This window comes from Trifolium pratense, linkage group LG7 (genome assembly GCF_020283565.1).
Source record: "Trifolium pratense cultivar HEN17-A07 linkage group LG7, ARS_RC_1.1, whole genome shotgun sequence".
Classification (NCBI taxonomy): domain Eukaryota; kingdom Viridiplantae; phylum Streptophyta; class Magnoliopsida; order Fabales; family Fabaceae; genus Trifolium; species Trifolium pratense.
Genome location: NC_060065.1, coordinates 39,422,674 through 39,448,287, shown reverse-complemented (window position 1 = coordinate 39,448,287; position 25,614 = coordinate 39,422,674). Strand labels below are relative to the sequence as shown.

At 32.3% G+C, this 25,614-nt stretch overlaps 2 protein-coding genes across 4 annotated transcripts; both read right to left on the bottom strand.

Annotated features, from left to right (window-relative positions):
• Nucleotides 1-1,958: 1,958 nt before the first annotated feature.
• LOC123893945 (cyclin-T1-3-like) lies at nt 1,959-25,347 on the bottom strand. Of its 2 annotated transcripts, XM_045943786.1 has the most exons (11): nt 25,215-25,347; nt 23,969-24,069; nt 23,668-23,884; nt 23,546-23,575; nt 23,311-23,454; nt 6,164-6,445; nt 5,701-5,782; nt 4,958-5,092; nt 3,928-4,103; nt 3,688-3,839; nt 1,988-3,444 (listed from the first exon to the last, which is right to left on the bottom strand). In XM_045943786.1, exons 6-11 carry the CDS (start codon nt 6,343-6,345, stop codon nt 2,420-2,422), a joined length of 1,752 nt encoding a protein of 583 aa, XP_045799742.1. In that variant the 5' UTR covers nt 6,346-6,445; nt 23,311-23,454; nt 23,546-23,575; nt 23,668-23,884; nt 23,969-24,069; nt 25,215-25,347; the 3' UTR covers nt 1,988-2,419. The 2 variants fall into 2 exon arrangements, with proteins under 2 accessions (XP_045799743.1, XP_045799742.1); XM_045943787.1 differs by lacking the exons at nt 23,311-23,454; nt 23,546-23,575; nt 23,668-23,884; nt 23,969-24,069; nt 25,215-25,347 and adding an exon at nt 8,594-8,850 and having other exon boundaries at nt 1,959-3,444.
• Nucleotides 10,580-18,267, bottom strand: LOC123893944 (G-type lectin S-receptor-like serine/threonine-protein kinase LECRK3). Of its 2 annotated transcripts, XM_045943785.1 has the most exons (5): nt 17,889-18,267; nt 16,666-16,888; nt 16,422-16,551; nt 13,609-14,059; nt 10,580-12,965 (listed from the first exon to the last, which is right to left on the bottom strand). In XM_045943785.1, exons 4-5 carry the CDS (start codon nt 13,923-13,925, stop codon nt 10,625-10,627), a joined length of 2,658 nt encoding a protein of 885 aa, XP_045799741.1. In that variant the 5' UTR covers nt 13,926-14,059; nt 16,422-16,551; nt 16,666-16,888; nt 17,889-18,267; the 3' UTR covers nt 10,580-10,624. The 2 variants fall into 2 exon arrangements, with proteins under 2 accessions (XP_045799741.1, XP_045799740.1); XM_045943784.1 differs by lacking the exons at nt 16,422-16,551; nt 16,666-16,888; nt 17,889-18,267 and adding an exon at nt 15,141-15,308.
• Nucleotides 25,348-25,614: the final 267 nt, after the last annotated feature.

Sequence of the window (25,614 nt, the reverse complement as noted above, 5' to 3'; positions counted from 1 at the left end):
AAACTATTAGCAAAAAAAATTTTGAGCAATTTTTTTTATTACTCTGGTACGAAATTTCAACCGCTATTAGCGGTGATTAATCTCTATTGGAAAATTGATGTGACATATAAGCCGAGTTCTCTCCTCCTAATCGAATTTTTTTTCAATCAAACACTTTACAAGAATAATTAAGATGTCATGCCTAATGTTATGGTCAAAATTGCTTAACCCTTGATTTAGTTATTTTAAATGAAAATTTTACAAAAATAATTAAGAAGTGAGACATAGGATTATGGTCTCAATTTTGATATTTTAACTGAACATTTTACAAAAATAACTAAGATGCAAGTTCTAAGGGTATGGACTCAATTCCTTTACTTTTTACGCGAGTTTGATTTAATTCTTCACATTTTAAGAGGATATTTTCTCTTCGGGCCCCCCATGTATTTTTTATACCCCCAATATTCCAATTTTGTCCTTGATAAAAACTTCGGTTCGCAAAAACCAAAGTTTTTTCTAGTTCAAATTCAGGAAAATTTCGGTTAACAAAAACCGAAGTTTTTATTAGGACAAAAAAGTAAAATCCAAAGGGTGAAAAAGAACCATAGGGCCTAAAGAGAAAATATCCTTTAAGAGATTACACCAATTCCGTTACACCAAATCTCTTCAAATATTTTCTACTCTCTTACTTTTTATGCGTGCATTAGCTAAATATAGACATTTGTTTTGAAACACGGTTTAAAAACAAACATAATCTTACTTTGTTTTGAGGTATAAAATTAAACTTTAGAATTAAGGTTAGCTTAGACGAGTATGGGGAAAAGCCCAAGGTTTATCCTCCATATAATATGATTTGCTCAATTTAATTATCCTCCATGAAATACTTATAAATCCACAAATCCCAGTACAATTGGCATAAATGCCGAAATTGTTAGATCAGACGTTATTATTGGGATTCGAACCCCGACTCCTACACTTATATGTGTGAGTTTATAATGACTTCGTCTACCTACAAAAAAATAAAGACAGAATAGAAACCTTCATAAACAAAAGTTGTCTGCTCCAACAATGTCATCTAGTAATGATATATTAATTGTTGTACAAGTACCATTCAATAAACTTCTCGTTGTTGATAAATACAAACAATTTTATTTCCAAAGGCAATGCTAAAATATGTTTTAAAGAATCAAGTTTTAATTACAATGCTACAGAACCATAAAGATAGGGACTTGGGGGAACCACAACTTCAACATTTCCTTCTAACATCAGTAAAACCTCCTTCATTGTTGGCCTAAAAGAAGGATAATGCACCATATAACAATCATGACCAACTTTTCCAAACTCATCATGGCACTGCCAACCTCATTATCACTTTCTAGAAGAATGTCAAGTCTTTTATTCTTATAGCAATCATAAGACCAATCAGTTAAAATCCCCTTTTCTTCAGTGAAAAATTCTTTTTCTACATTTTTTCTACAACAAATAATCTCTAACAACAATACACCAAAACTATAAGTGTCAACCATTGCACTTATTGGAGAACTCCTAAACCAGTCTGGTGCAACATACCCTTTGGTTCCTCTAATTTCAATTTCAGTGTGGCTTTGATTAATCAATAGTAGCTTTGCTAGTCCAAAATCTGAAATCCTAGCATTGTATTGATCATCTAGAAGTATATTTTGTGGCTTTATATCACAATGGATGAATTGGGTGAAACATCCCTCATGTAAGTAAACAAGACCTCTAGTAATCCCAAGTGCTAGAGGTTTTGGTTATGTCCCCATTCTCATTCTCTATCTGTACTTCTCTTTTTATTTATATGTCTAGGATTGATGGGTCACCATTTGCTCCCCTTTAAGTTAAAAAAAAAAAAAAAAAAAAAATTCTATATAGGGTCCGTTTGAATTTGGCTTATTTTTAAACTTAAAAAAATAACTTACGCAAATAAAAAAATTATGATAATTCATAAGTTTATACTAACAAAAATTGCATCTTTATAAGATGTTTTTTCATAATCTACGTTGAAAAACTTATAATAATACATAAAAACTTATTTATATGCATATGTTATATCGCATAAGCTCAAATAAATTAATTCAAACGGACCTATATATACTAGTGGGGACATGCCCATCTGTGTGATCCGTTTTTCATATACATCAAAGAAGGGAGATTGATCTTCGAGGAAAAGCCAAATTCGGGATCAATATGGTAGACATCACAAGTGTGAAAGAAGATTTACCAACACATGAAGTATGCGTCATCGAGGCAGTGTTTGTGGAAGACGAAAACATTGACCATGTAACCAAAAGAGTTTGAAGATGAAACTTCGAATCTGATTTATCCTAATAATCAAGAGACATTAGTTGAATTTCTTCAGAAGAAATGCGACATTAATCAAGAACTCATGTTATGCCTGTGGATGCCTTTTGTTGTCCCTCTAAGTATGGCCTAGCCTGCTGACCTTGCTCTGATCTTCAACATAATCAGAACGATTATTGTGGTGAGATTCACAACCATAATTATGTCTCTGCTTCCCCTCCACCACTCTATCAGGTGAGCTCCCTGCTTTCCTCTTGCGGTTGCTTGACTTGGGTGACGGAAGCCCTAAACTAATGCAGTCAAAAGCTGACACCTCACCTTCTTCCACAGCATGATCTTGGAGTGATGGCAGACCCTTTACCCCATGAGGTTTCTCATCTGCATGATCTTGATGTCCCCCGTGAATGTTGTCATAATCTGATCTATCTGAGAGCTTAGACCAGCTTTGCCTTCTATCTTGCTTACTCTTCTCACTATGAGGAGGAGTATAATCTATATCCTCCAGTTCCCTCTCAATGAGATCATCGTCATCCATGAAATCTGTTTTTTTGGTTATATGACCAGTTGCTTTCCTTCGTTTTTCTATTGCAGCTTTGTACTTGTCTGTATCAAAATTTGTAATGGCTTCTTGAGGAGGCCGGCTAAGTTTACTACCATCCTTATGATCTGGGTTTCTACTGTAATGTTTATCTTTCGGTTCAGCGTGTTCTTTAGTTTCAGTTCTAAGAGTATTGTTTTCATGCTCTTTTTCACCATTATCAGACCGAGATCTCGCCACATCTTGTGCTTGCAGTGAGTTTTCCTCCTCAGAATGTTGATTAATTTTGACATAATCTATCACCCTGCGTGTCATTTCTTTGGCCCCATAATCACTACTTCTACCAGGATTAGAGACAGAGCGCCCAACCTGGTTAGCAACAGATGAATCAAGGGCGATCTTAGAAGATGCAGGCTTTGATGTTTCAGGTCTCGAACTAGTGTCTCCGGTCTGGGAATTACTGTTTGCAGCTGCTGTTTCATCGTTACTATTTGGAGCTTTTACGGTGGTCCGATTGGAATTCCCACCAACCGTAGTTCCTTCAGCATCATTGGACTGCGGCATTCGAATTTGTTCATAAAGCTCGAGCATTTGGTTACTCAGTTCTGCAAAATGTAGGTAAACATTGGGTGTTGCATTGAAATAAAAAAGTATAAATTACTGTTATACTCAATGTTGGCATGATTATACCAATCTATTACAATAGTAGAATACTAAGATACCACCACACTCCAAATAGAGGGAAATATGCAACATGAATTAGAATATGGAAAAAGGGAAATGATGATGAGTTAGTACTTTTGTTTCTCATTTCTTTATACTAGTATCGAAAGAAAAAAAACACCAACCCTCCAATTGGCGTGGGGTGACACCAAACTCTTGCCACCAGACCTTCTCCCCATCAGATGGGAGCTCCACCTTTCGAAACTTGGCAGCAAGGATTATGGCTCCAGCTGCGATGTGACGGGGCTTAAATTGCAAGCAAAGAGATGTCTGAAGTCTGCGCATGTCAAACCCTAATTTTAGGAAAGGAAATTCAAAGGCCATTGGCCATAACAAAAATGGTTTAATCATCATACGATTCATACCCATCATTTACGAAATTCCAAGCAGCTTGAGCAAGTTCATTTTGACCAACTTTAAATTTCTTTATTGCCTCAACAAGAGGTTTATAAGGAAGGTGCACGTTAAGATCAAAATCAAGAGTTGTAAGAACAAGAGTCTCTGCAAGTAGAATTAATTCCTTCTGCTGCTCATACACTTCCTGTTTCATTTTTGCATGTAGAATATATTGGATGAGATTATTTTTTTTAACGTTTTGGATGAGAAAATTTTATATTACATGCTATAGGAAGAAAATTAATAATTCAAAAACAAATTCACATTCAGCTAAACAAACAACAAAAATAAGTGATCAAAATCAATCCAGATACACTTCCTGGCCATTTTTGCAAGTAAACAAAACAATTAATTGCATGCGAAAAATTTATGACTTGAGGTAGGATGAAAATTAAAACTTAAAAAAACAGAAAAGAAAAAAAAAGAAGAGGATTATCATGTAAAAGAAGTAACAAATAGTCAGACTATTATTCACGTAAAATAGGATTTACGGAGGAAATGAATTCCTACTGCCAGAGAGATGGGCAGGAATCACCAATTTCAAGAGGGTGGCATTGGCAAGTGAACAATTAGAAAATTCAGTTAGTTAGTTGAAGGGGATACTTGATAAATGGGGCAATGACAATGAGGATCAAAAATGGAGATTTAGAAAATAAAATAGTGTGTGAAAAAGGGAGAATCCTTTGTGAAGGAGGGAGTACAATTCTCTCCTTGTATATTCATAATTTGAACCGGTCTACTCTAAAATGACGGGATGCAATTTTAACCGCTCACTGGAAAAGACAACACTTGAAATTGTAATTAGTACATGCAATGAATACAAAATTATGAAGTTGTTTAAATCCAGACAAATGATTGCAAAAGTAACCCCTCATTTGGAGGAGCCAAAACCTCATCTCATTCACTATTGATAGATTCACCTATTTCTTTCTATCTTTTTTCCTATTCTTCAATTCTTAATCATGGGTTTATAACACTGGGACATATTAAGTGGCTTACCTTCAGTTTGATTCTCTGAACTGCTGATGGATCCTTCTTATATATAATTTTATATGAAACAAGGATTACATCTTTCAATTGGCGAGGAGTTTCTTCAACTTTGCCAGCAAGAAACATGCACACTGTTGCAATGGTCTGCAAAACATTGTAACTTATTAATTATCAGTGTGTCTCTAACTTAATATTTCATCCTACATATTATTAAACCATGCATCCTGTGAAACATAAAAACAATTAATGACTATGCACTCAGACATATATCACAACCAGAAGTACATGTCCATGGACTCAAATAAATGCTGAAAAAAGTAGGAAAGCAAAACAGATAGAAGATCCATAAGTTTTCTGGGTATTTGTGACTTTAATTGGAAGAATTTTGCTTCTTAGGATTATGTGAAATTCTGTGAATCGCCGAATTTCACCTCTTTTTGATCTTTTATAAATGTGTGTGGTTGTGTGTTGGTGTCCTATATATTGGACATAACAGTGTCTATGTGGCTACATTATTTCCGGTGTCCTTGTTTGTATTGTATCCATGTTTCAAACACAAAAATAGTGCACCAGTTTTTAAGTGCCAGTGTTAGATACATAAGCACTACAATAAGTATAGCACAAAGAGTAAATAAACCAATCCTCAACAATAAGCCATTTGTTTTATAATACCCAACCATCGACATTTATTATCCAGCCAAAAATGGATATGCATAAAATGTGAGAGTTATCATAACAAAATACAGACTCACCCTCCTGTCATTCTTTGCATGGGACTGCCGAAGAAAGAATCTATGACAAAGGATTATTGCTGTTGCAATAGTTACTTGAGGTCTGCATCAGATTTAAATCATTATTATCACCAGCAGGATAAATGAAGGTAAGTAACATTATCGCCATTTATTAGTAATTTAAATATGACAAGAAACAATTTTTTCCATAAATCTTTACCAAGATAATTTATAAACATGTCAAGTCATTATGATAATCCTAATGAGCTCCAATACATAAACAAATCACATTGAAAACAATCTTACTTTCTGTCCAAATTTAAAAATGATTTGCCAGGGTACATTAATACCAGTTGAACAAAAAGAAACCAAGGATACATGCAATGATGCACATGTCTTATTAAGCAGTCTTAAAATGGAAAATAAATAGAAGCAGCTTATTGCAGTTAAGATAGTTTATCTAAGGCTACTGATAAAAACTCACACTTTAAGTTCCTTGCCTAATTGTTTCAGAAACGTACAGTATGATCTGCGTAGGTAAGTTTCTTTCTTCAAATTTATGCCATCTGCTCGGGATGGTGAATTTTCTTCAATCTCCTTCCTAGAAAAATACCATCCTGAATGTGCTCCTCTATTTGAGACATCACCAAGCAAAAATCCAGCCATGAATCAAAAGCTGATTAAACTTAGTTTGGATGTGTATGTATACAAATTTGTATCCAAATTTCACAATGTAATGATTACGACTCTAACATCCAATTGTTGCCTGTCCAATAAATACACAAATGAGAAACAAATAATAAATACACTAATCACTAATGTGCAAGATAAGTAACATAATGATTATAATCCTCAAATTATGTTAGCAAGGTAATTTTTTTCTTCACAATAATTAATATACTAAGGGCCCGTTTGGTGGACAGGATAAAAGCCAGGATAAGATAACTGTATCATATCCTGTCGCAATCTAGTGTTTGATGATACAGCAGGATATGATAAGTTAATCTTGAAGATTATCCTATCCTGTCTCTCTAGTTATAATTCTTATCCTGAATTTGAGCTGGGTTACCAGCAGGATAAAATAAGAAGAAAAAAAATTACTGATTTATTCTATAAAACATATTTTAAAATAAATAAAATAAAATCAAATAAAATATAAATAATAAAATAATTAATTTTTAAATATATATGTGATTTTCTCACAGGGTTAATTTTGTAATTAATATATTCTAAAAAATCAAAATTTTACTAAAATTACAATATTTTAAAGTAAAATAATTATTAAAAAATTGAAAAATATGGATATTAATTTAAATTTTATAAAAAATTAAATATAATTTTTTGCAATCGTAGTTTTATTATTTACGTATGAGATATATCATATATTTATTTGGCTTATCTAACATGTATATTTTATTGAGTTATTTATTTGATCATAATTCATATAAAAAATTAAACTTGATTATTTTCTCATGATTTTTATTTGGAATTATAAAGTTATTTGAATACTTATTTATATTTTTTATTTATAAAATTCAAAGTATTACAAAATAATTTTAAAAAAATAACAATTGTTTTACAAGAGTAACTTTATCATTTAAATTGTTATATATCTTATCATATTATTATGAGCAAGTATGTATTAAAAACAAGATATAATAGTTACATTGTTTGTTATCTTGTGTGCACCAAAAACAAGATATGATAACTGAGGATAATTGTTATCCTGCTGATATCTTATCCTATCCTTATCATGCTTTATATCATGTCCTGTCACTATCCTATCTTGCGCACCAAACGGGCCCTAAACATTTATCAGTTAACGAAGACATTGGGCTCAAGTGGTTAATGAACTCCCCCTAGGACGAATCGTTCGGGAGAATCCAACTTCGATTTCTGGTGAGAATAATTCTTGATCAGACTTTACTTACCTCGTAGACGAACTCTGGATTACCAAGGGGGCCCTTCCCCTAGGAACCAGAGGATTAATACCAAAAAATAAATACACTGATGAATAATGTGCCAGATAAATAACATAATGGTTGATAATCCCCAATTATGTTAGAAAGATAAAACAGCTTAATTAAGAAATTATATGATAAACACTTATCATATAAAAACTTACAAAAGAGTTATTTCCACTATCAAAAGCTTACAGAATTAAACATCACATAACCTGTATAAGCTCTTTTAATAAACTATCTTGCAATACTAAAACAAGCTCAAAACAACTAGTAGATATCAAGGTTTTAAATTGCGGTCCGCATCCGCAATTGCGGCCGCAGTATTTCTGATGCTGTAGCCTCCGCAACCGCATCGCACCACAATTGCGGTGTGTTTTTAATTCACGTGTACGACCGCATCAGAAGCCGCATCAAACGTGTTCGGCGATGTTCGTTCAAATTTTCTCACCATAAAATTAAATTTATGAACTTGAAATCCTAACTTGTGTCAAATCTAATGAAAAATCTTACTTTTAACAATCTCTCAACCGTGTATTTTAAGCATATTCAAACTAGTGTTTATGGAATAAACTAAGTCTATGCAACAGGAGCATTGCGCTGTTGCAGCAACCGCAATGACCGCATTTGCAACAATCGCAACCGTTACAACATCCGCGACCGCAATTTAAAACCTTGGTAGACATATCATGATCTATTTTCATTAGTTCTTCAAATCTCCAAACACTTGCACATGTGATTATACAATAAATCCAAATAAGCTCTTTTGAATGACCCTAATGGCTATAATTTGTTACTTATCATAGCAATTTGTAGTAAAACTAAACAGGAATTAAAAAAAATACTAATGAAACATGGAAGCGAACACTAATTTATTGATCGAACTTAAAAAGTAAAACAAAACGAACTTAACAAGCTGAAAATTACATGAGCAAAAGGCATTTAACCGTTACCTGAAGTTGAGTTTCCCTAGTCGGAGAAGAATTTGATGAGAGCGACACGAAGTTTGTCGGAGAGCAGTGGGAAGACGAAACCAAACATCAGGAAGAAGTTGTGGCGCGAGAGTGTGTGTGGAGAGAAATAGAGGGGTTTTGCTTTGAAAAAAAGTCATTATTTAATTTTTTGAATAAATATCTCAACAAATATATTTGTTTTTATTTTTGAACAAATTTGTTTTTTTTTGTACATAAACAAATTTATTTTTTATTTTTTTAAGTGATTATTGAATTTTGTGTATATATCTTAACAAATATTTGTTTGTATTTTGTAAAGATATTTATTTTCTTTTTAGATAGATATCCTTCAACAAATTATTAGCCAAAAAATCTCATCAAATTATATATTTACGAAATTTTCACCGCCATTAACAATGACTAATATTCATCACCGAAATTGTGGGTCATACTAACCCTTTCAACCGAATTTTCTCCATAAGGATAAGTTAGGAATCGAACTCCCAACTACCACTTAGAACAATTCATTGTTAGTCTCGGCAAATTATATATAGTACTTTCTTTTTTTGAATCATATATTACTTTTTTTTATATTTGAATATATATTACTTTGATTCTTATATCACATTATTCTAGCGGTGTACCCGGATTGAGCAAATCCGGTCACCCCGTTCAAATCCACCTAATCCAACCCTAAAAATTGGATTGAGTCGGACAATTGAGGGGATATGAATTTCAAAGATGAAAAATCCATTAAAAAAAATCATTTTTCGGTAAAATCGGACCCAACCGACAAAACTCACTGACCCACCAGTGCTAAGGTTTTGTCATTTGATCATTAAATATTTTTATAGTAAAAATAAGTTATACAATTTTTTAAAAAAATAAAAAGATTGAATAACTTTTATAAACAAATGATAATTCATCGCACTATTTTTTATTTTTTTAAAAAAATTAAATAATTTTTATAAATAAATATGACAATTCATCGCACTATTTGTTTAAAAAAAAAAAGGAAAAGATTGAATAATTTTTATAAACAAATATGATAATTATAATTCATCGCACTATTTTTTAGCAAAATAAAAAATATTTAATAATTTTTATAAACAAATATGATAATTCATCGTTTAATCATTTGATATAAAAAAACAAAAAAATGATTTGGATAACACAATATCCAACCCGTAAATTAGCGGTTTTACACCAAAAATAGGTGATTATTTTTCATAGTGAAAAAAAGTTACTCTATTTTTCAAGAAAAAACAATGAGTGAGTTATTTTAATAAAAAAATATGATGATTCTTCATAATTTAGATATGTAATATTAAAAAAATAATAATAATTTGGGTAATCACGACCCAACCCAACCCGAAAATTAGCGAATTTATCCAACCTAGTCCAATGTTGTAACGAGTGGTTATTTTACTATATCCAATCCGGAGTACTTTATGTGGTTCATGTTTTGGTTTAGGCAAATTCTAACCCAACCCGGCCCACGTACACCCCTACATTATTCTATTTCTACTTACCAAAAAGAAAAACATTATTCTATTTAAAAATTTGTTTTCAATTTTTCAACAAGTTTAGATCTCCGGCGTTACTCGAGTTAGACATCAAATAAATTTGTGTGCATGAATATACATATTAGTATATTAGATTGAAATTTTTAAGGTTGTCTATTTTTTTTTCATTTTATATTATTTAAAAGGTTGTCTTTTTTTTTTTTAATTGTTTATGAGATTGATTTTATTTAGGATCTGTTTGGATTAGCTTATTTTTCAGCTTATACAAACAACTTATACAATATAAGCTAAAAAATAAGTTAATCCAAACGCGCCCTTAATTTATTTGAGTGATGAATAGTTTGAGAGAACACGAGTTCAAACCTTGTTAGGAACAATTTTTTGCCAGACTTTACTTACCTCGTGCCCAACTCTGAATTATCAGAGCCCTTCTCTAGAACTAGAGGATTAAAACAAAAAAAACATAAGGCAATACTGAAATATCTTTTAAGGAAACAAGTTTTAATTACAATGTTACAGAACCATAAAGATAGGGACTTTGGGGAACCACAACTTCAACATTTCCCTCTAACATCAGTAAAACCTCTTTCATTGTTGGCCTAAAAGAAGGATCTTCTTGAATGCACCATATAACAATCATGACCAACTTTTCCAAACTCATCATGGCACTGCCAACCTCATTATCACTTTCTAGAAGAATGTCAAGTCTTTTATTCTTATAGCAATCATAAGACCAATCAGTTAAAATCCCCTTTTCTTCAGTGAAAAATTCTTTTTCTACATTTTTTCTACAACAAATAATCTCTAACAACAATACACCAAAACTATAAGTGTCAACCTTTGCACTTATTGGAGAACTCCTAAACCAATCTGGTGCAACATACCCTTTGGTTCCTCTAATTCCAGTTTCAGTGTGGCTTTGATTAATCAATAGTAGCTTTGCTAGTCCAAAATCTGAAATCCTAGTATTGTGTTGATCATCTAGAAGTATATTTTGGGGTTTTATATCACAATGGATGATTTGAGTGCAACATCCCTCATGTAAATAAACAAGACCTCTTGCAATCCCAAGAGCAATGTGGACTCTTTGGTTCCAATTTGGCTTTAAAGGGGTGAAAAGAAAGCTTGCTAAAGTGCCATTGGTCATTAACTCATATACCAAAATCCGATGTTGTCCCTCGTTACAATAACCAACAAGTCGAACGAGATTTATATGATGAGTTTGACCTATCACACTCATTTCAGTTTGAAACTCCTTATCACTATCTTGGATCAACTTATCTAGTTTCTTAACTGCCACATTGATTATCATCTCGATTGTTCCCTTGTACACAATGCTACAAGATCCTCTTCCTAACTCTTCTCTAAAGTTACTTGTTGCTTCGATGATTTCCTTAAAGCTAAAATTGCGCAAGTTATTGTTAACAAAATTACTATGGTTGTTTCTACTACTACTGATCTTTTTGCGGTTGTAACGAAACCTCAAAAACATTATACCTAACAAGGTTAAAATGACAAAGACAGAGCTTCCCAAAAGAACTAAAATCACAATTATCAAAGTATCATGATCTTTCTTCTCATTTGACAAGGAGGACGAATGATCAATTTTCATCAATTTTATTATAGAAATTCCTTTTACGGTTTGATCATTTCTTCCATAAGAAACCGGGAGCTTCTTTTTCCAACAGGAACTTTGATCGAAATGAGCCAATACACATAAGCAATCGTGCAAACAAGATTCCTTACATTCTTGTAAACTAGACGGGCTTATTTTTTCATAATCAGATTGAGGCCAATCAGTATTTGGCAATTCCTTCATTGTATATAGATCATCTTTTGAACCCCAATTCCCACCTGCTTGACAAATAACTTGAAAATTCGGTATGCAACCGGCATACATGTTATTTGAATCAATTAGGGAATATTTATCTGGACATGTACAATTCGGCCTTTGATCATTTGTAAGGGTGCAAATGCTATTAAACCCACATACACCTTCATCTCGGAATGAAGAATACAAGCATATGTTTTCTGGTATTGTCTTTGCCATGACCCAACCGTGTCCTGTTGTTTGATCTTTAGGGTACGATGCTATAGTGAAAACTCCGTCATAATTCATTGTTGCTTTGTAGTAGAAATCATTAGTTGAGAATGCCGCATTTGGGCTACTGATAGAAAAGTTCTCCCCTCCTTTTCTCTCTATGTATAAGAAACCCGATTTGTCAAATATCAAACGCTGGCCAACATTTGATTGATTCTTATCATCACTATTGGTGTCAGAACTATAGTAAGGATCATAACTATAGTTACTTGGCAAATTTACAAGGTTGAGCACAAGATTTCCATCATCTTGTAATTGAAGTTTGAACCTTCCACGCGAGAAGTTAAATACTCCTTGTCGCGAAGAAAGACTTCCATTTAATTCCATTACTTGATTAGGAAGTAATGTGTCAGTTGGATGACTGAAACTGTCCCAGATTGCAAATGAATTTTTATCTCGCAATTGAAAGTTTCCGACATCATTCATTATACCATTAGAAATCGTACCTGACGTGAAATCTGATCTCCATAGCTCTAGACCTTGGGGGTTGGTGAGAACCAATCCACTAGAATTATTTAATACCAATGTTGATCCTATAGGAGCAGGGTTGTCTCCATTTGCATACCAAATGATGGAATCATTTTGTATATTGGCATACCATATAGCTAGAAGGAAAAGTTCATCAGGAATTTGGTAAAATCCAAATGCAAAATCTCCTGAAGAAGAGAGCCATGAGGCTGTCTCACTGCCAGCAGTAAGTGACTCACCAACACTCACAATTCCACCTTGATCCAATGATCCTAATCTGTTTAAAATATCATAAATAATTAATGAGTAGTAAATATGGAAAACTATATCAATTCTTAAAAGATTTTGTATTAATAAACTTTATAATTCTTATTAGTCAATTTAGTCTTTATAAAAAAAAAAAATCAACTGTTGTAGCTGGATTCTTTACTCATGACATACGGGGAAGAATTGCGGTCAACTGTCCACCCAGTAAAGCGCAAAAAACACAGCTGAATCACGCAAGTCTTATATTTAGTGACGCCGTGATAGAGGTTACATTTGAATAATACCAAGATACTTGAATAAGAAAAATTGTATATTGGTCTCTGTGAGTATATCTCACTTGCAAGGGATGTTGAATGCAATATGCAGGGATCAGAGTTTTTTTTTTTTTACTAAAGGATCGGAGTTCGAACCCCAGTACTCTACATTACTAATAAAAATTAGACTAGACGTTGCTATATCATATACTCTACAATAATTCAAGATTTAAATTAAATGATCCTGTAAAAAAAATCACAGTGAATCACCATGATTATGACAAATCCACCGTAACAGTAAACATACCCTAAATCCATTCATATAAGCAATCATACTTTTTAACCGAAGAGACCCAAAAGACAACATTTATAGTAAGATAGTCATAACCATGATCTAACCTGACATTATTGGAGGTAGGACAAAAGACAACATTGTAATCCGTAGAACAACCTGTACTGTTACACTTTCCAGAACCACCTAACGGAACCACATCCATTGGAACGTTATAACCGTCTAGTAAGCTGACATTATACAAATTTTGATCGTTAAAACCATTCCAAGTGAATTCTGCTAACGTCACAAGTGGTAATTCACTTCGCTTGTTACATACTACCAACACTAATTTGCCGGATCCACAATCGCCTGTGACGCAGGAGAAGTTTCCATCGCAAAGGGACCGACCCCAGATACGGCCGCTCCATTTGGCCGGTGCCATGATTGTTGAATTCTCACCCGATGTTAAATTGAATCCGGTGGTTGCAAGGATTGCATTTCCACTTGTGTTATATGAAGCTGGCCATACTGTGTTGTTGCATTGGTTAATTATAGTGAATTTAGCTGAAATTACAACTGCAAAAGGAATGATATCTTAATTAGTTATTGAATATATACATATATGTGTTGATTAATTTGCCGTAAATAAGTTTTTTCGTCTCTAAAAATATAGTGAATGTTTATTTTGTTGTTGAAAATAAAAAGAAATGTAATGTTTATTTATTTCAAGGAAATGTAGAAGTTACGTATATAAATTTCTACTTTTGTTACAAAGTTTTTTTATTTTTTTTTTACAAAACTTTTGTTACAAAGTTAGGAAATTAACTTCAAGGAATAAAATGCCCATTATTATTTTCTGGAAAAATTATTCCTAAAAATGAAATTCTCAACCATGAAACAATCGCCCCTCTAAACTGACCATATTATGGAGGATTCACGTTTTACCTAAATATACATAAATCACTAAAATGGTGTTTTGCCAACCTGGTCATCACCATATAAACAACTAATGCAAGAACACTTCTAAATTTTTTTGTTTCGAGCTGAGCTGTTTGACTTTTATGGTTGGGAAGACTCGCAACAGGTCCTACGTAGATAGATTCCCGACAACTTCAACAATTCTTTGAAAGACTCTACTTATACGGCAGCAGGTTTTAGTCCCTAATTGAATATAATTTATTAATTTTATTTAATTGATGTTTTTCAACATAATATGAACATGCACGAGTTGGAGATAACTTGAACACATTTTTAACATAAAATGGTTGTAACTTTGACATAAATATGAGCTAAATGCATCCAAAGACACTTTTAAGTTTCACGGGTAACAGTGCAACAAATTTTTGTAATAGAGAATAACTAGAAGGGGTAACTTTGCAACAAGTTACAAATTTAAAAGACGTATTTATTACATAAAAAACTCAAAAGACCTAATTATTACCTAAATTTTTTAAAGGAATTAACTGTTACAAATACAAAACTTAAAAGCACGTTAATGCACATTTGGCCTAAATACAAACATAAACTAGCTAATGACCGAGAACAAAACAAAAAGTTATGCGAGGATGAAAATATTGTGTTTTTATTTTGAGAACTAAAATTAAAATTCACTAACCAAAAACTTATTTAAATCTTTATTTAATTGCTGTATAAGTACCTGTTACCGATAGCTGAAGTGTGAAGAAGAACAAAAGTGAACTTGGTTCAACCATACTGAAGCTAAAATTGAAATTGAGAAAAAATAAGAACAAGAACTGAAGAAAGTGGGGAACCCTTAAAAATAGTTAATTTGGGGTTATCCAAGTTCTATTCTTATACTTTTTTTTTTCTTTTGAAATGTTCTTCATCATCTTATATTTTTTATTTTATGAAATGTTCTTTGTCTTATTCTTTTGTTTTTACTTCTTATTTTTCTGTGGTTTTGATGTAGTGTACCAATTAGGAAGCCGACTGCAGTCAATCATTAATCTTTAATTTTTTACAAGAAAAATTAATTTCTAATAATATTAATTTGAGATGGTAAGAATTCAAAAATCTGAAATTTGAATGCTAAAATTCCTATTTCTTAGTTTGCTTATCATATTTGCATTTGTATGTATTTAGGTCCACACAAAAAGAAGGAGCAGGTTGAAGCAAGAAACTATGAATAATGTTTTTGTCATGGCAAATGCAAAATTGGCAAAAATGCAGCAATTTTGAAGACCACCTCAAGAGTTACATCTTGGAGATGTCTCATCGGCTGATGAGTGGATTGTAGAGGAAAATGGTACTCCAAATGATGATGTTAATGTTATAGAAGATGACATTGATGATGTACCACCTCTGGAAAAGATTGAGGAATATCTCAAAAACTTGAATGGTGAAGAAAATGGGGATGATGAGGAAGTAGTATGAGTATCATCAGTTTGCAGATTAGGTCCAGTTTGAAGATTAGGCGTTCTTGGTGTTTTTTTACTAGCTTTAACTGTTTTGTTTGAGTTACGAGTTTGGTTTAGTTGTTTGGGACTAGTTTTTAAATAGCTTTATTTATTTTGTTTAAGACAATGGTTATGTTATGTGAGTTCTGGTGTTATTAATTTTAATGAAATGCAACTATGTTTTTAATGTTTTTGTGAGATATGATTTTGAATCCATATTTATTGAAGTATTTTAAGTGTGATTTAAAGTTTTCTTTGTCCTACTTATGCTAATGAATTTATTTCATATATTTGTCGTTAAATTAATCTTACAATACGATTTACGATTTTACTTCCCCTTTCCAATTATGGTAAAATCCCGATTTTGACAACCTTGGATACCATCTTAGATTTGGCCCTAATGGATTCTTAACAGTTATAAAACAGCTTATATGTTTAGTGGTTATGCTATAAACACTTAATTAATTTGTTAAATGTGCAAAACAATCAAGCAGAAATATATGAAAGAGTTAAGAGCTTACTCTATGATTAGATGTGTATTCTTTTATCCTTTCTCTCTTAATAATGGCTTCTTTCTTGATCATGTGAAGTGTCTACCTCTTCCTTCAATAAAGTACTCCTATCCCACTGTCTTTCACTGTTTGAGTCCATCTAAAAATGTGAAAATTTTATGTTTCAATTTATAAATTGAATATGGAATTGGCTGTTGAACTTTGTAATGTGAATTGAGCTAATGGAATAATGTAACATGTTATATATGCTCACTCGAATTATCTTGTCTTTAGAATAATGCATGTCTTCATCTTCAACACAATCCTCCCATCTTCCTTCAACCATTTGCAGTCTCCTTGCACATATCTTTGATTGGATACTTACAATGGATTGTAGGCTCTTAAGAATACTCATTGCTTGGCGTCTCACTCCTCTCCCGCGAATGATAGCTTCAAGTTTCACTATTCCCTTCAATGCCCTCAAAAGCCTTCTTTGCCTGGAATGTTATACAAGTCAATAAACAAGAGAATAATATTGTGACTAAGTTTGTTTTCACTAAGGTTTCTTTTGGTAGCTGCCTGACTTTCTAACAAGCTTCTGCTTCTAAAAAGGGTCTGCCTCCGGGATTCGGGGAACCGCTTCAAAGTGTCTGATGTCTCTTCGACCTTAATTATTGAAGCTGTATCAGCCACTTTCGATGGCGGTTCTCTTTAATATTCTACCTTTGTCCCTAAATACCAATTGAGGCCATACGACTGCATTTGATGGCGATGTACTACATTCGTCTCTAAATATAAGAGACTCTTGATATTTTCTTTTGCTGCACTTTTTATAGGATCTATATCAAGCTTTCAACTGGATTAACTATTTCTTTATCAGCGTATCCTAATTACTTTTCATTTTATTTTTCAATTTGTAATAAAAAATAATGAAAACATAAACTAATTCTCTCTCTTAGATAGTAAAGATCTAAAACATCAATTGCGAATAAATTTGGAACCACTACCAATTTTCTTAATTTCTGTGATTTAGTTAAGAGACATATTTGTCCTACATTTAGGGACAAAGGTAGTTATGATTAAGAGGTGACCGTGGTTTAAAATTTTCTTCTAATAACATTCATATTTCAATTTGTTGATCAATTTGCAACTTAAAGCACAAACACCGATCATAATAAGAGCTTATACATAAGTTTACATAAGCTATTTTTATGGCAAAAGATAAAACAAAGATAAATTATTTTCATATATGCTACAGACTATTTTTATAAGCTATATTGGAGAGCTTAGGGAAAAAACTTATGAAAATTGTCCTAAGGTTTTTTCATAAGTTCTCCCAAACAGTCGCACAAAACTTATGTTAGTAGATAAGCTCAAAAGTGTCAATCCAAACAAGTCGGTGTTTATCAAACTAATCTAAATCCATCAATGAGAAATTTAGCAGTAAAGATTATGAAGTAAGATTTAGGCTAAAGAAAATAGCTTATGCAAACTTACTAGGTAACCGGTAAATGCAGTTTGAATTTTGATGGCTGCAAATTCTTGAATCTCTTTCTAGCACTTATATATTGATTGAGGAACACCATTCACAGTTTTAAAAGGTTCAGATTCTTCTGAATTATCTTGTGAAACACCACTGAGAATAACAACTTCAGTAGCAGTAACTGCAGATTCAGAATGCTTGGTTTTTTCCACATCTGCTTCATTTTGTTCTGTTTATTTTAATGTTGTTGGTGGAGCTGTAATTGAAGGTAACTTCTTTGTCTTTACTTTTCCAAATATCCATTTCCTTCTTTTCTCCTTCTGAAATTAAGTTTTTCTTAATCATTAGAAATAAGCATAATCTTACACACAAAATATTAATCTGAGGCCGGACTCTGGATTACCGTCCCTGGAAACCAGAGGGTGAACACAAAAAAATTAATCTTAAAAATTAGGCAAAATTACACTATATGTCCTTTATCTTATGTTGAATGTGTATCCCATATGAAAACTCTCTTCACTAGATTAAACCAACTTCTTCTTTGCCATTTAACAATATATCAAAAGTTTCAATTTCAAATCTTTAAAATCTTTCATCTGAAATATTGAACCATAAGCATATACTCTATATAGAAAGGAGAGAGGGTCATCTTTCAACCTCAGGGTCTCGACATAGAACATATCAGTTTAATTTGAATGTTCTTGAAAAAATTGTGTTTGATTGTCTAATAACATCCACTCGTGAAATCAAAACATAAAAAACGAGACAGGAACCATATACCTCTTGATCTGATTTTAATTTTCAAATTCGGGATAGAAAGTTGATATGATTCGTCCATGAAGCCACAACAACATCAACACCTGAACCACCAACCTTCCCTTTACCCACACCAGCATGCTTTAAACTTCAATTAAAGTCCTCCACTAACAGTTCCATGAGATTTCAGTTTCGAAATCATCGTTGAACCTTGGGAATTAACCACCTTATTAGCATGCTGAATCTGAACACCGCTATGTTCACCAATAAAAGGTTTTGTATTTATCAAGCAAAAGATTGAATCTATTTGAATGATCAAGAATGTTAAAAATGGGTAAGGTTCTACCTTTTTCATATTCTAGTGCTATCTGTAATTATCAACACAAATCTAGTGCTATCTGATTCTTATACCAACACCCACAATTTGTTTTCGGATTTCACAATAGGTCTGTAGTAAAAAAGACTAACAGATACCAAAATGGTATTAGAAGAAATAGTTTAGACTCCAAAGAGTTGGTTTCATTGTACTTTGATTCAGTTGATTCGTTTCTTACTTAGAGAATTCCTTTGAAACCCTTATATGTAGTCTAATCAATCAAACACAAGGAAGAACTTCCATTTGCATTTGCAAAACCACTTCTTACTGTAGTTGCAAAATTGCATTTAGGGACTAGGGTCATCAAAGCACAAAAGATAACATCCATGCCTTATATTATGAATAAAATTTCATATTAAAATTGCATTTAGGGCAAACAACTAGCTTTCACATTAAGGCAATCCCTTACAAAAATCATGGAACAAAGTATATATCCATCTTATTCTCAAATTTGAAGTTAGTAAGCTCATCCACAATTAGGGCCATAAAAAGAGTATAGACACCATCCACTTTAAGGCATACCATACCACTAGTGACAATTTCACAATTAGGGTCATAAAAAGACTATAGACACCATCCACATTTTGAATAAAATTTCATATTAAAATTGTTTTTCTTTGAAAGCCACCATCCAATTTTTCCATTATGAATAAGGAATTCATTGTGCATTTTCCTCAAAGGTCATTGAGGGCTGAGGCATTCATCCCTTACAAAACTTATGTAACACTAGGGACTAAGGGTCATCAAAGCAGAATATATATATATATATATATATATAATCATGCATTATTGTGAATAAAAATTCATAACTTTTTTTTAATGGAAAAGAGAACACTGACAGAAAAAATTGCTTGAGTTGCAGTTAAGGCAACAACTAGCTTTCACATTCAGGGACTAGGGTCGTCAAGTTCATCCAACATTTTACTCTATGGTCATGGAGGCATCTATGATCCATCCGTTAAAATTTATAAAACAACGTATATTCATCGATTCCAACGGTCAAATTTGGGGTTACTAGAGCAATATATACTCCACCCCTTTTTTAGATAATGAAAAAAGATTCCGTCACACAATGATTCAGTCTTATAGGTTTTAATACCCTTTTAAATTTTGATTTACAAAATTGAAGGTTCACTTTTTTCTCAAGCAGAAGATTCAATGTTCTTAAATAATCAAGAATGAGAAAAATGGGGTTTTTCAAGCAGAAAATTGAATGTTCTTGACTAAATAAAAAATGAAAAAATTGAGTATCTCAGCATGTACCAATGCAAATATATTGCAATCAAAGTTCGAAAATTACCAAGGCAAACAAAAAGAGTAAAGTTAATCTTTAAAAATATCGGTACCAAAGAGGGTCTTGGGACAAAACACATTTGCTCAATTATTAAGTTTCTTTTGTTTTTATCAAGACGAAGATCGGATATTTTTGAATAATCAAGGATGAGAAAATGGGTATCTCAACATGCATGAATGCAAATATGTGTGGAAAGAAAGTTCAAAAAATTACCGTAGCAAACGAAAAGAGAGTATCTTTCAGGGTTCTCGGCACAAAGCATACTTGTTACATAATGATATTGTTTGAAAGAACTGTCATCACTCACAATAGCAAGTTTGTAGGATGCTGTACCACCTACATTATCAATCAATTCAATCCTGCATAACTGAAAGGCCACTTATAAGAGTTCACAAGTATTCCATTACTAAATCCAAGACTTGCATTTATAATTATCAAGAAAAATCTAGGGCTATCTGATTCTTATACAACCACCTGCAATTAAAAACAATGACAGAACTACCTCAGTATGGTTTCCTCCATTGATCACAATGCAAGTATCCTTATATGACATAAGTGATCTGCATAATGCCATATATACCAGATAAATACTCTGAGAAATAGTTCAGACTCCAAAGAGTTAGTTTCTTTGTAGTTTTCTTTAGTTGATTTGTTTCTTCCTTAGAGAATTCTCTTGAAACCCTTATCAATAGGCTAACCCAAAACAACCATCCACTCCATTTTACATTTGCAAAATCACTTCATATTGTAGTTGCAACATTGCATTTAGGGACTAGGGTCATCAAAGCACAATAGATAATATTCATACCTTATATTATGAATGATATTTTATATTAAAACTGCATTTAAGGCAACAACCAGCTTTCACATTAAGGCATTACCAACATTTTTGGGCCACAATGACAATCCCTTACAAAAATCATGGAACAAAGTATATCCATCTTACTATCGAATTTGGAATTCGTGAGCTCATGTATACCAACTAGTGACAGTTTCACAATTACAGTCATAAAAAGACAATAGAATTCTTATTAAAATTGCTTTGCTTTGAAAGCCACCATCCAACTTTTCCACAATGTGCTTTGAAAGCATCCATAATTCATTTTCCTCAAAGGTCATTGAAGCATTCATCCCTTACAAAACTTATGAAACATTAGGAACAAGGCCATTCAGTTCATAATGCAAAATCACTATTAATTGCAATTGCAGAATTGAATTTAGGGACTAAGGGACATCAAAGCAGAATATATATCCATTCATGAATTATTATGAATAAAAATTCATAATTTTTTTAATAGAAAAGAGGACACCGATAGGGACAATAGCTTGAGTTGAAATCAAGGCAACAACTAGCTTTTTCAAATTCAGGGACTAGAGTCATTAAGTAATTTATCCAGCATTTTTGGGGGATCAAGATATCATTCATAATGCATTTTCCTCAAAGGTCATTGAAGCATTCATCCCTTACAAAACTTATAAACATTAGGGATAAAGGTCATTAAGTTTATAATGCAAAATCACTTTTAATTGCAGTTATAGAATTGAATTTAGGGACTAAGGGTCATCAAAGCAGAATCTATATATCCATTCATGCATTATTATGAATAAAAATTCATAATTATTTTTTAATAGAAAAGAGGACACCGATAGCGACAATTACTTGAGTTGCAATTAAGGCAACAACTAGCTTTTTCACATTCAGGGACTAGTGTCATTAAGTAATTTATCCAACGTTTTTGGGGCACCACGAAAGCATTCATAATGCCTTTTCCTCAAAGGTCATTGAAGCATTCATCCCATACAAAACTTATGAAACATTAGGGACAAGGGTCATTAAGTTCATAATGCAAAATCACTTTTAATTGCGGTTGCAAAATTGAATTTAGGGACTAAGTGTCACCAAAGGAATATATATATATATATATATATATATATATATATATATATATATATATATATATATATATATATATATATATATATATATATATATATGAATAAAAATTCATAATTTTTTAATAGAAAAGAGGACACCAATAGGGACAATTACTTGAGTAGCAATTAAGCCAACAACTAACTTTTTCACATTCAGGGACTATAGTCATTAGTAATTTATCCAGCATTTTTTAGGCACCAAGAAAGCATTCATAATGCCATTTCCTCAAAGGTCATTGAAGCATTCATCCCTTACAAAACTTATGAAACATTAGGGACAAGGGTCATTAAGTTCATAATGCAAAATGACTTTTAATTGCAGTTGCAGAATTGAATTTAGCGACTAAGTGTCACCAAAGCAAAATATATATATATCCATTCATGCATTATTATGAACAAAATTCATAATTTTTTGAATAGAAAAGAAGACACCGATAGAGACAATTGCTTGAGTAGCAATTAAGGCAACAACTAGCTTTTTCGCATTCAGGGACTAGAGTCATTATGTAATTTATCCAACATTTTTTGGGCATCAAGAAATCCAATCCCATACAAAATTTGAAGGTTCAGTTTTTTCAAAGATTAAAGATTTCTGAATAATCAAGAAGCCTCGTCGTTCCCACTTCCCAACAAGTATCAATTATAAATCAGATAGAGGAAATATGTAGGAATCAAAATTCCAAAAACGTGTGAAACACCATTATCGTAACAGACAAAAAATGGTCTTTGGAAATATTGGTACACCAAATAGAATCTTCTAACATAACACTTTGCACAATTAAAGTTGCTCTAATTTGACTTTTAATCTTAAAATATAATGAAAGTGTGATGTCCAAAGAGACTCAAGTACTGATAATTTTCATGATAAGAAGTGTGTTAGACACACAAAACAAAAGCAAAATGACAGAGGAAATTCTAAGTACTTGTGTTATAGAATGCGTATTAATTAGAAGTTAGAACACAATAAAAGCTTATCTGGGAGAAGACAGCATGAGGAAGGAAGAATGAATAACTCAACATAGTAATAACAACAACAGATATATTTCATAAAAATAATATCTTAAAGGTCAATAACCTGTTTATTTTCATGCCGCATGTCCTTCGCTGAGATACCCTCGCAAGAACCAGATACAACAGAGACATGGCATTCTGAGACATGAACATATTGGCCTCTTCTGCAACAATCGCAAATGTGACGGGAGATTTCTCTTTTGCAGTCCTGTACATGCATATATCAGTTAATTTACAAATTTAAGGATTGTATTTCTTTTCGTCCATTGCTTAAAAAGATATTAATAAGTTAGAGTTACTTGTGATGTAGGAGCACCCCATCAGGCATCCTGGCAAAATGTGATATGTGTCATGAATGTTAGAATAAAGTACAGGCAAGCTGTGGGGATGAAGTAAAGTAACCAACTGACAATTTTCTTACTTTATCTTTGAGTTGAAGTGCTGACCAGTAAATTCAGAATGTCCTCCAACAGAATTATGAATGCATACATCAAATAGTTTGCACTCAATTCATCAACAAAAAACAAGTATTTAAAACTAACACGCGGTAACTATAACAGCAACTAAAAAAACATAGCACTTACAGCCCATGTGAAAAGCAAGGTGACATCTGCTGTTGTTTTGCCAAAATTATTCAGCTGCATCAAATAAAATTGACGATTATTGTTAAATTTATATATAAAACTGTAACTTAAATTTATATTTAAGTGAGTTTTGCCTACCGTAAAAGTAAAAACTGATACATGATAGCTACTCTCCTTGTAATTATGGGGTATAACAGGTGAAATCTGGCGACAAACTATTTTCAATGCTGGATCAGGTTCTGCATTTGAATAATATAGATGATCAGTGCAAGAGATGTGATACAGTATAAATATCATAGAGTTGGTTTCTTTGTACTTTGCTTTAGTTGATTCGTTTCTTCCTTAGAGAATTCCTTTGAAACCCTTATCAGGTAGGCCAATCAAACACAAGGAACTACTTCATACTTTAGTTGCAAAATTGCATTTAGGGACTAAGGGTCCATCAAAGCACAATAGATAATACTATAATAGCATTTAGGGACTAGGGTCAACAACCAACTTTCACATTAAGCCACCATCCAGCATATTTAGGCCACCCTTACAAAAATAATGGAACAAAGTCTATCCATCCACATTTTGAATAAATTTCATATTAAAATTACTTTGCTTTGAACGCCACCATCCAACTTTTCAATTATGAATAAAGAATTCATAATGAATTTTCCTCAAAGGTCATTGAGGCATTCTATCCCTTACAAAACTTATGTAACATTAGGGACAAGGGTCATTAAGTTCATAATGCAAAATCACTTCTAATTGCAGTTTCAAAATTGAATTTAGGGACTAAGGGTCATCAAAGCAGAATATATATCCATTCATGCATTATTATGAATAAAAATTCATAATTTTTTTAATAGAAAACCGGACACCCACAGAGACAATTGCTTGAGTAGCAATTACGGCGACAACTAGCTTTCACGTTCAGCGACATTTAATCTCTTACAAAAATTGAAGGTTAATTTTTTTTTTTCCGAAGCAGACGATTGAAAGTTCTTGAATACTCAAGAATGAAAAAATAGAAAACCCAACGGGGCAAATATGTTGGAATTAAGTTTCCAATAAGCAGAAGATTGAAAGTTATTGGAACAGAACACATTTCCTCAATTAAAGTTTCGTGTTTTCAAGCAGAAAATTGAATTTTCTTGAAATATCACGAATTAAAAAATCGGTATCCCAGAACCCATTTTTGAACGATTAAGGTTTTTATTTGTTTTTCTCAAGCAGAAGATTGAATGTTCTTGAATGATCAAGAATGAGAAAAATGGGTAAAGTTATACCTTTTATCAATCTCAAAAATGGGTTTTGATTTAGGGTTTATACCCTAATTTTCATCAAAAAAGAAAAAAACGGTTTTGATTTTATGAAGCAGAAGATTGAATGTTACCGTAGCAAATAGAAGAAATTATCGGTACAGATCGAGCATACCAGTTTCTTGATCTTTGAGCGACCCACCAAACACCACAATGTGTGCGTGTTTCACTATTTTCTTGTTTCTTGAAGGAGAAAGAATGAGTTTTTATTCTTTTCACAAATTAGCGTAACATTCATTTAAGCAGACACATATGTTTCATTCACAATGCGTACGTGTGTGTAAACCCTTCACTTAATGTGCCGTTTGTTTAAGATTTTTTTTAAAGTAATTCAATAATGTATTCTTGTTTTTAAATTTTGTATGGTTAAATAAATATATTTTTCATTTCAAAAAAAAAGTTAGCGGTGCAACTTGTTGTCTGTTTGCCTTTCATTGAAGTATAATTAATCTTACATAAATATATAATTTCCAA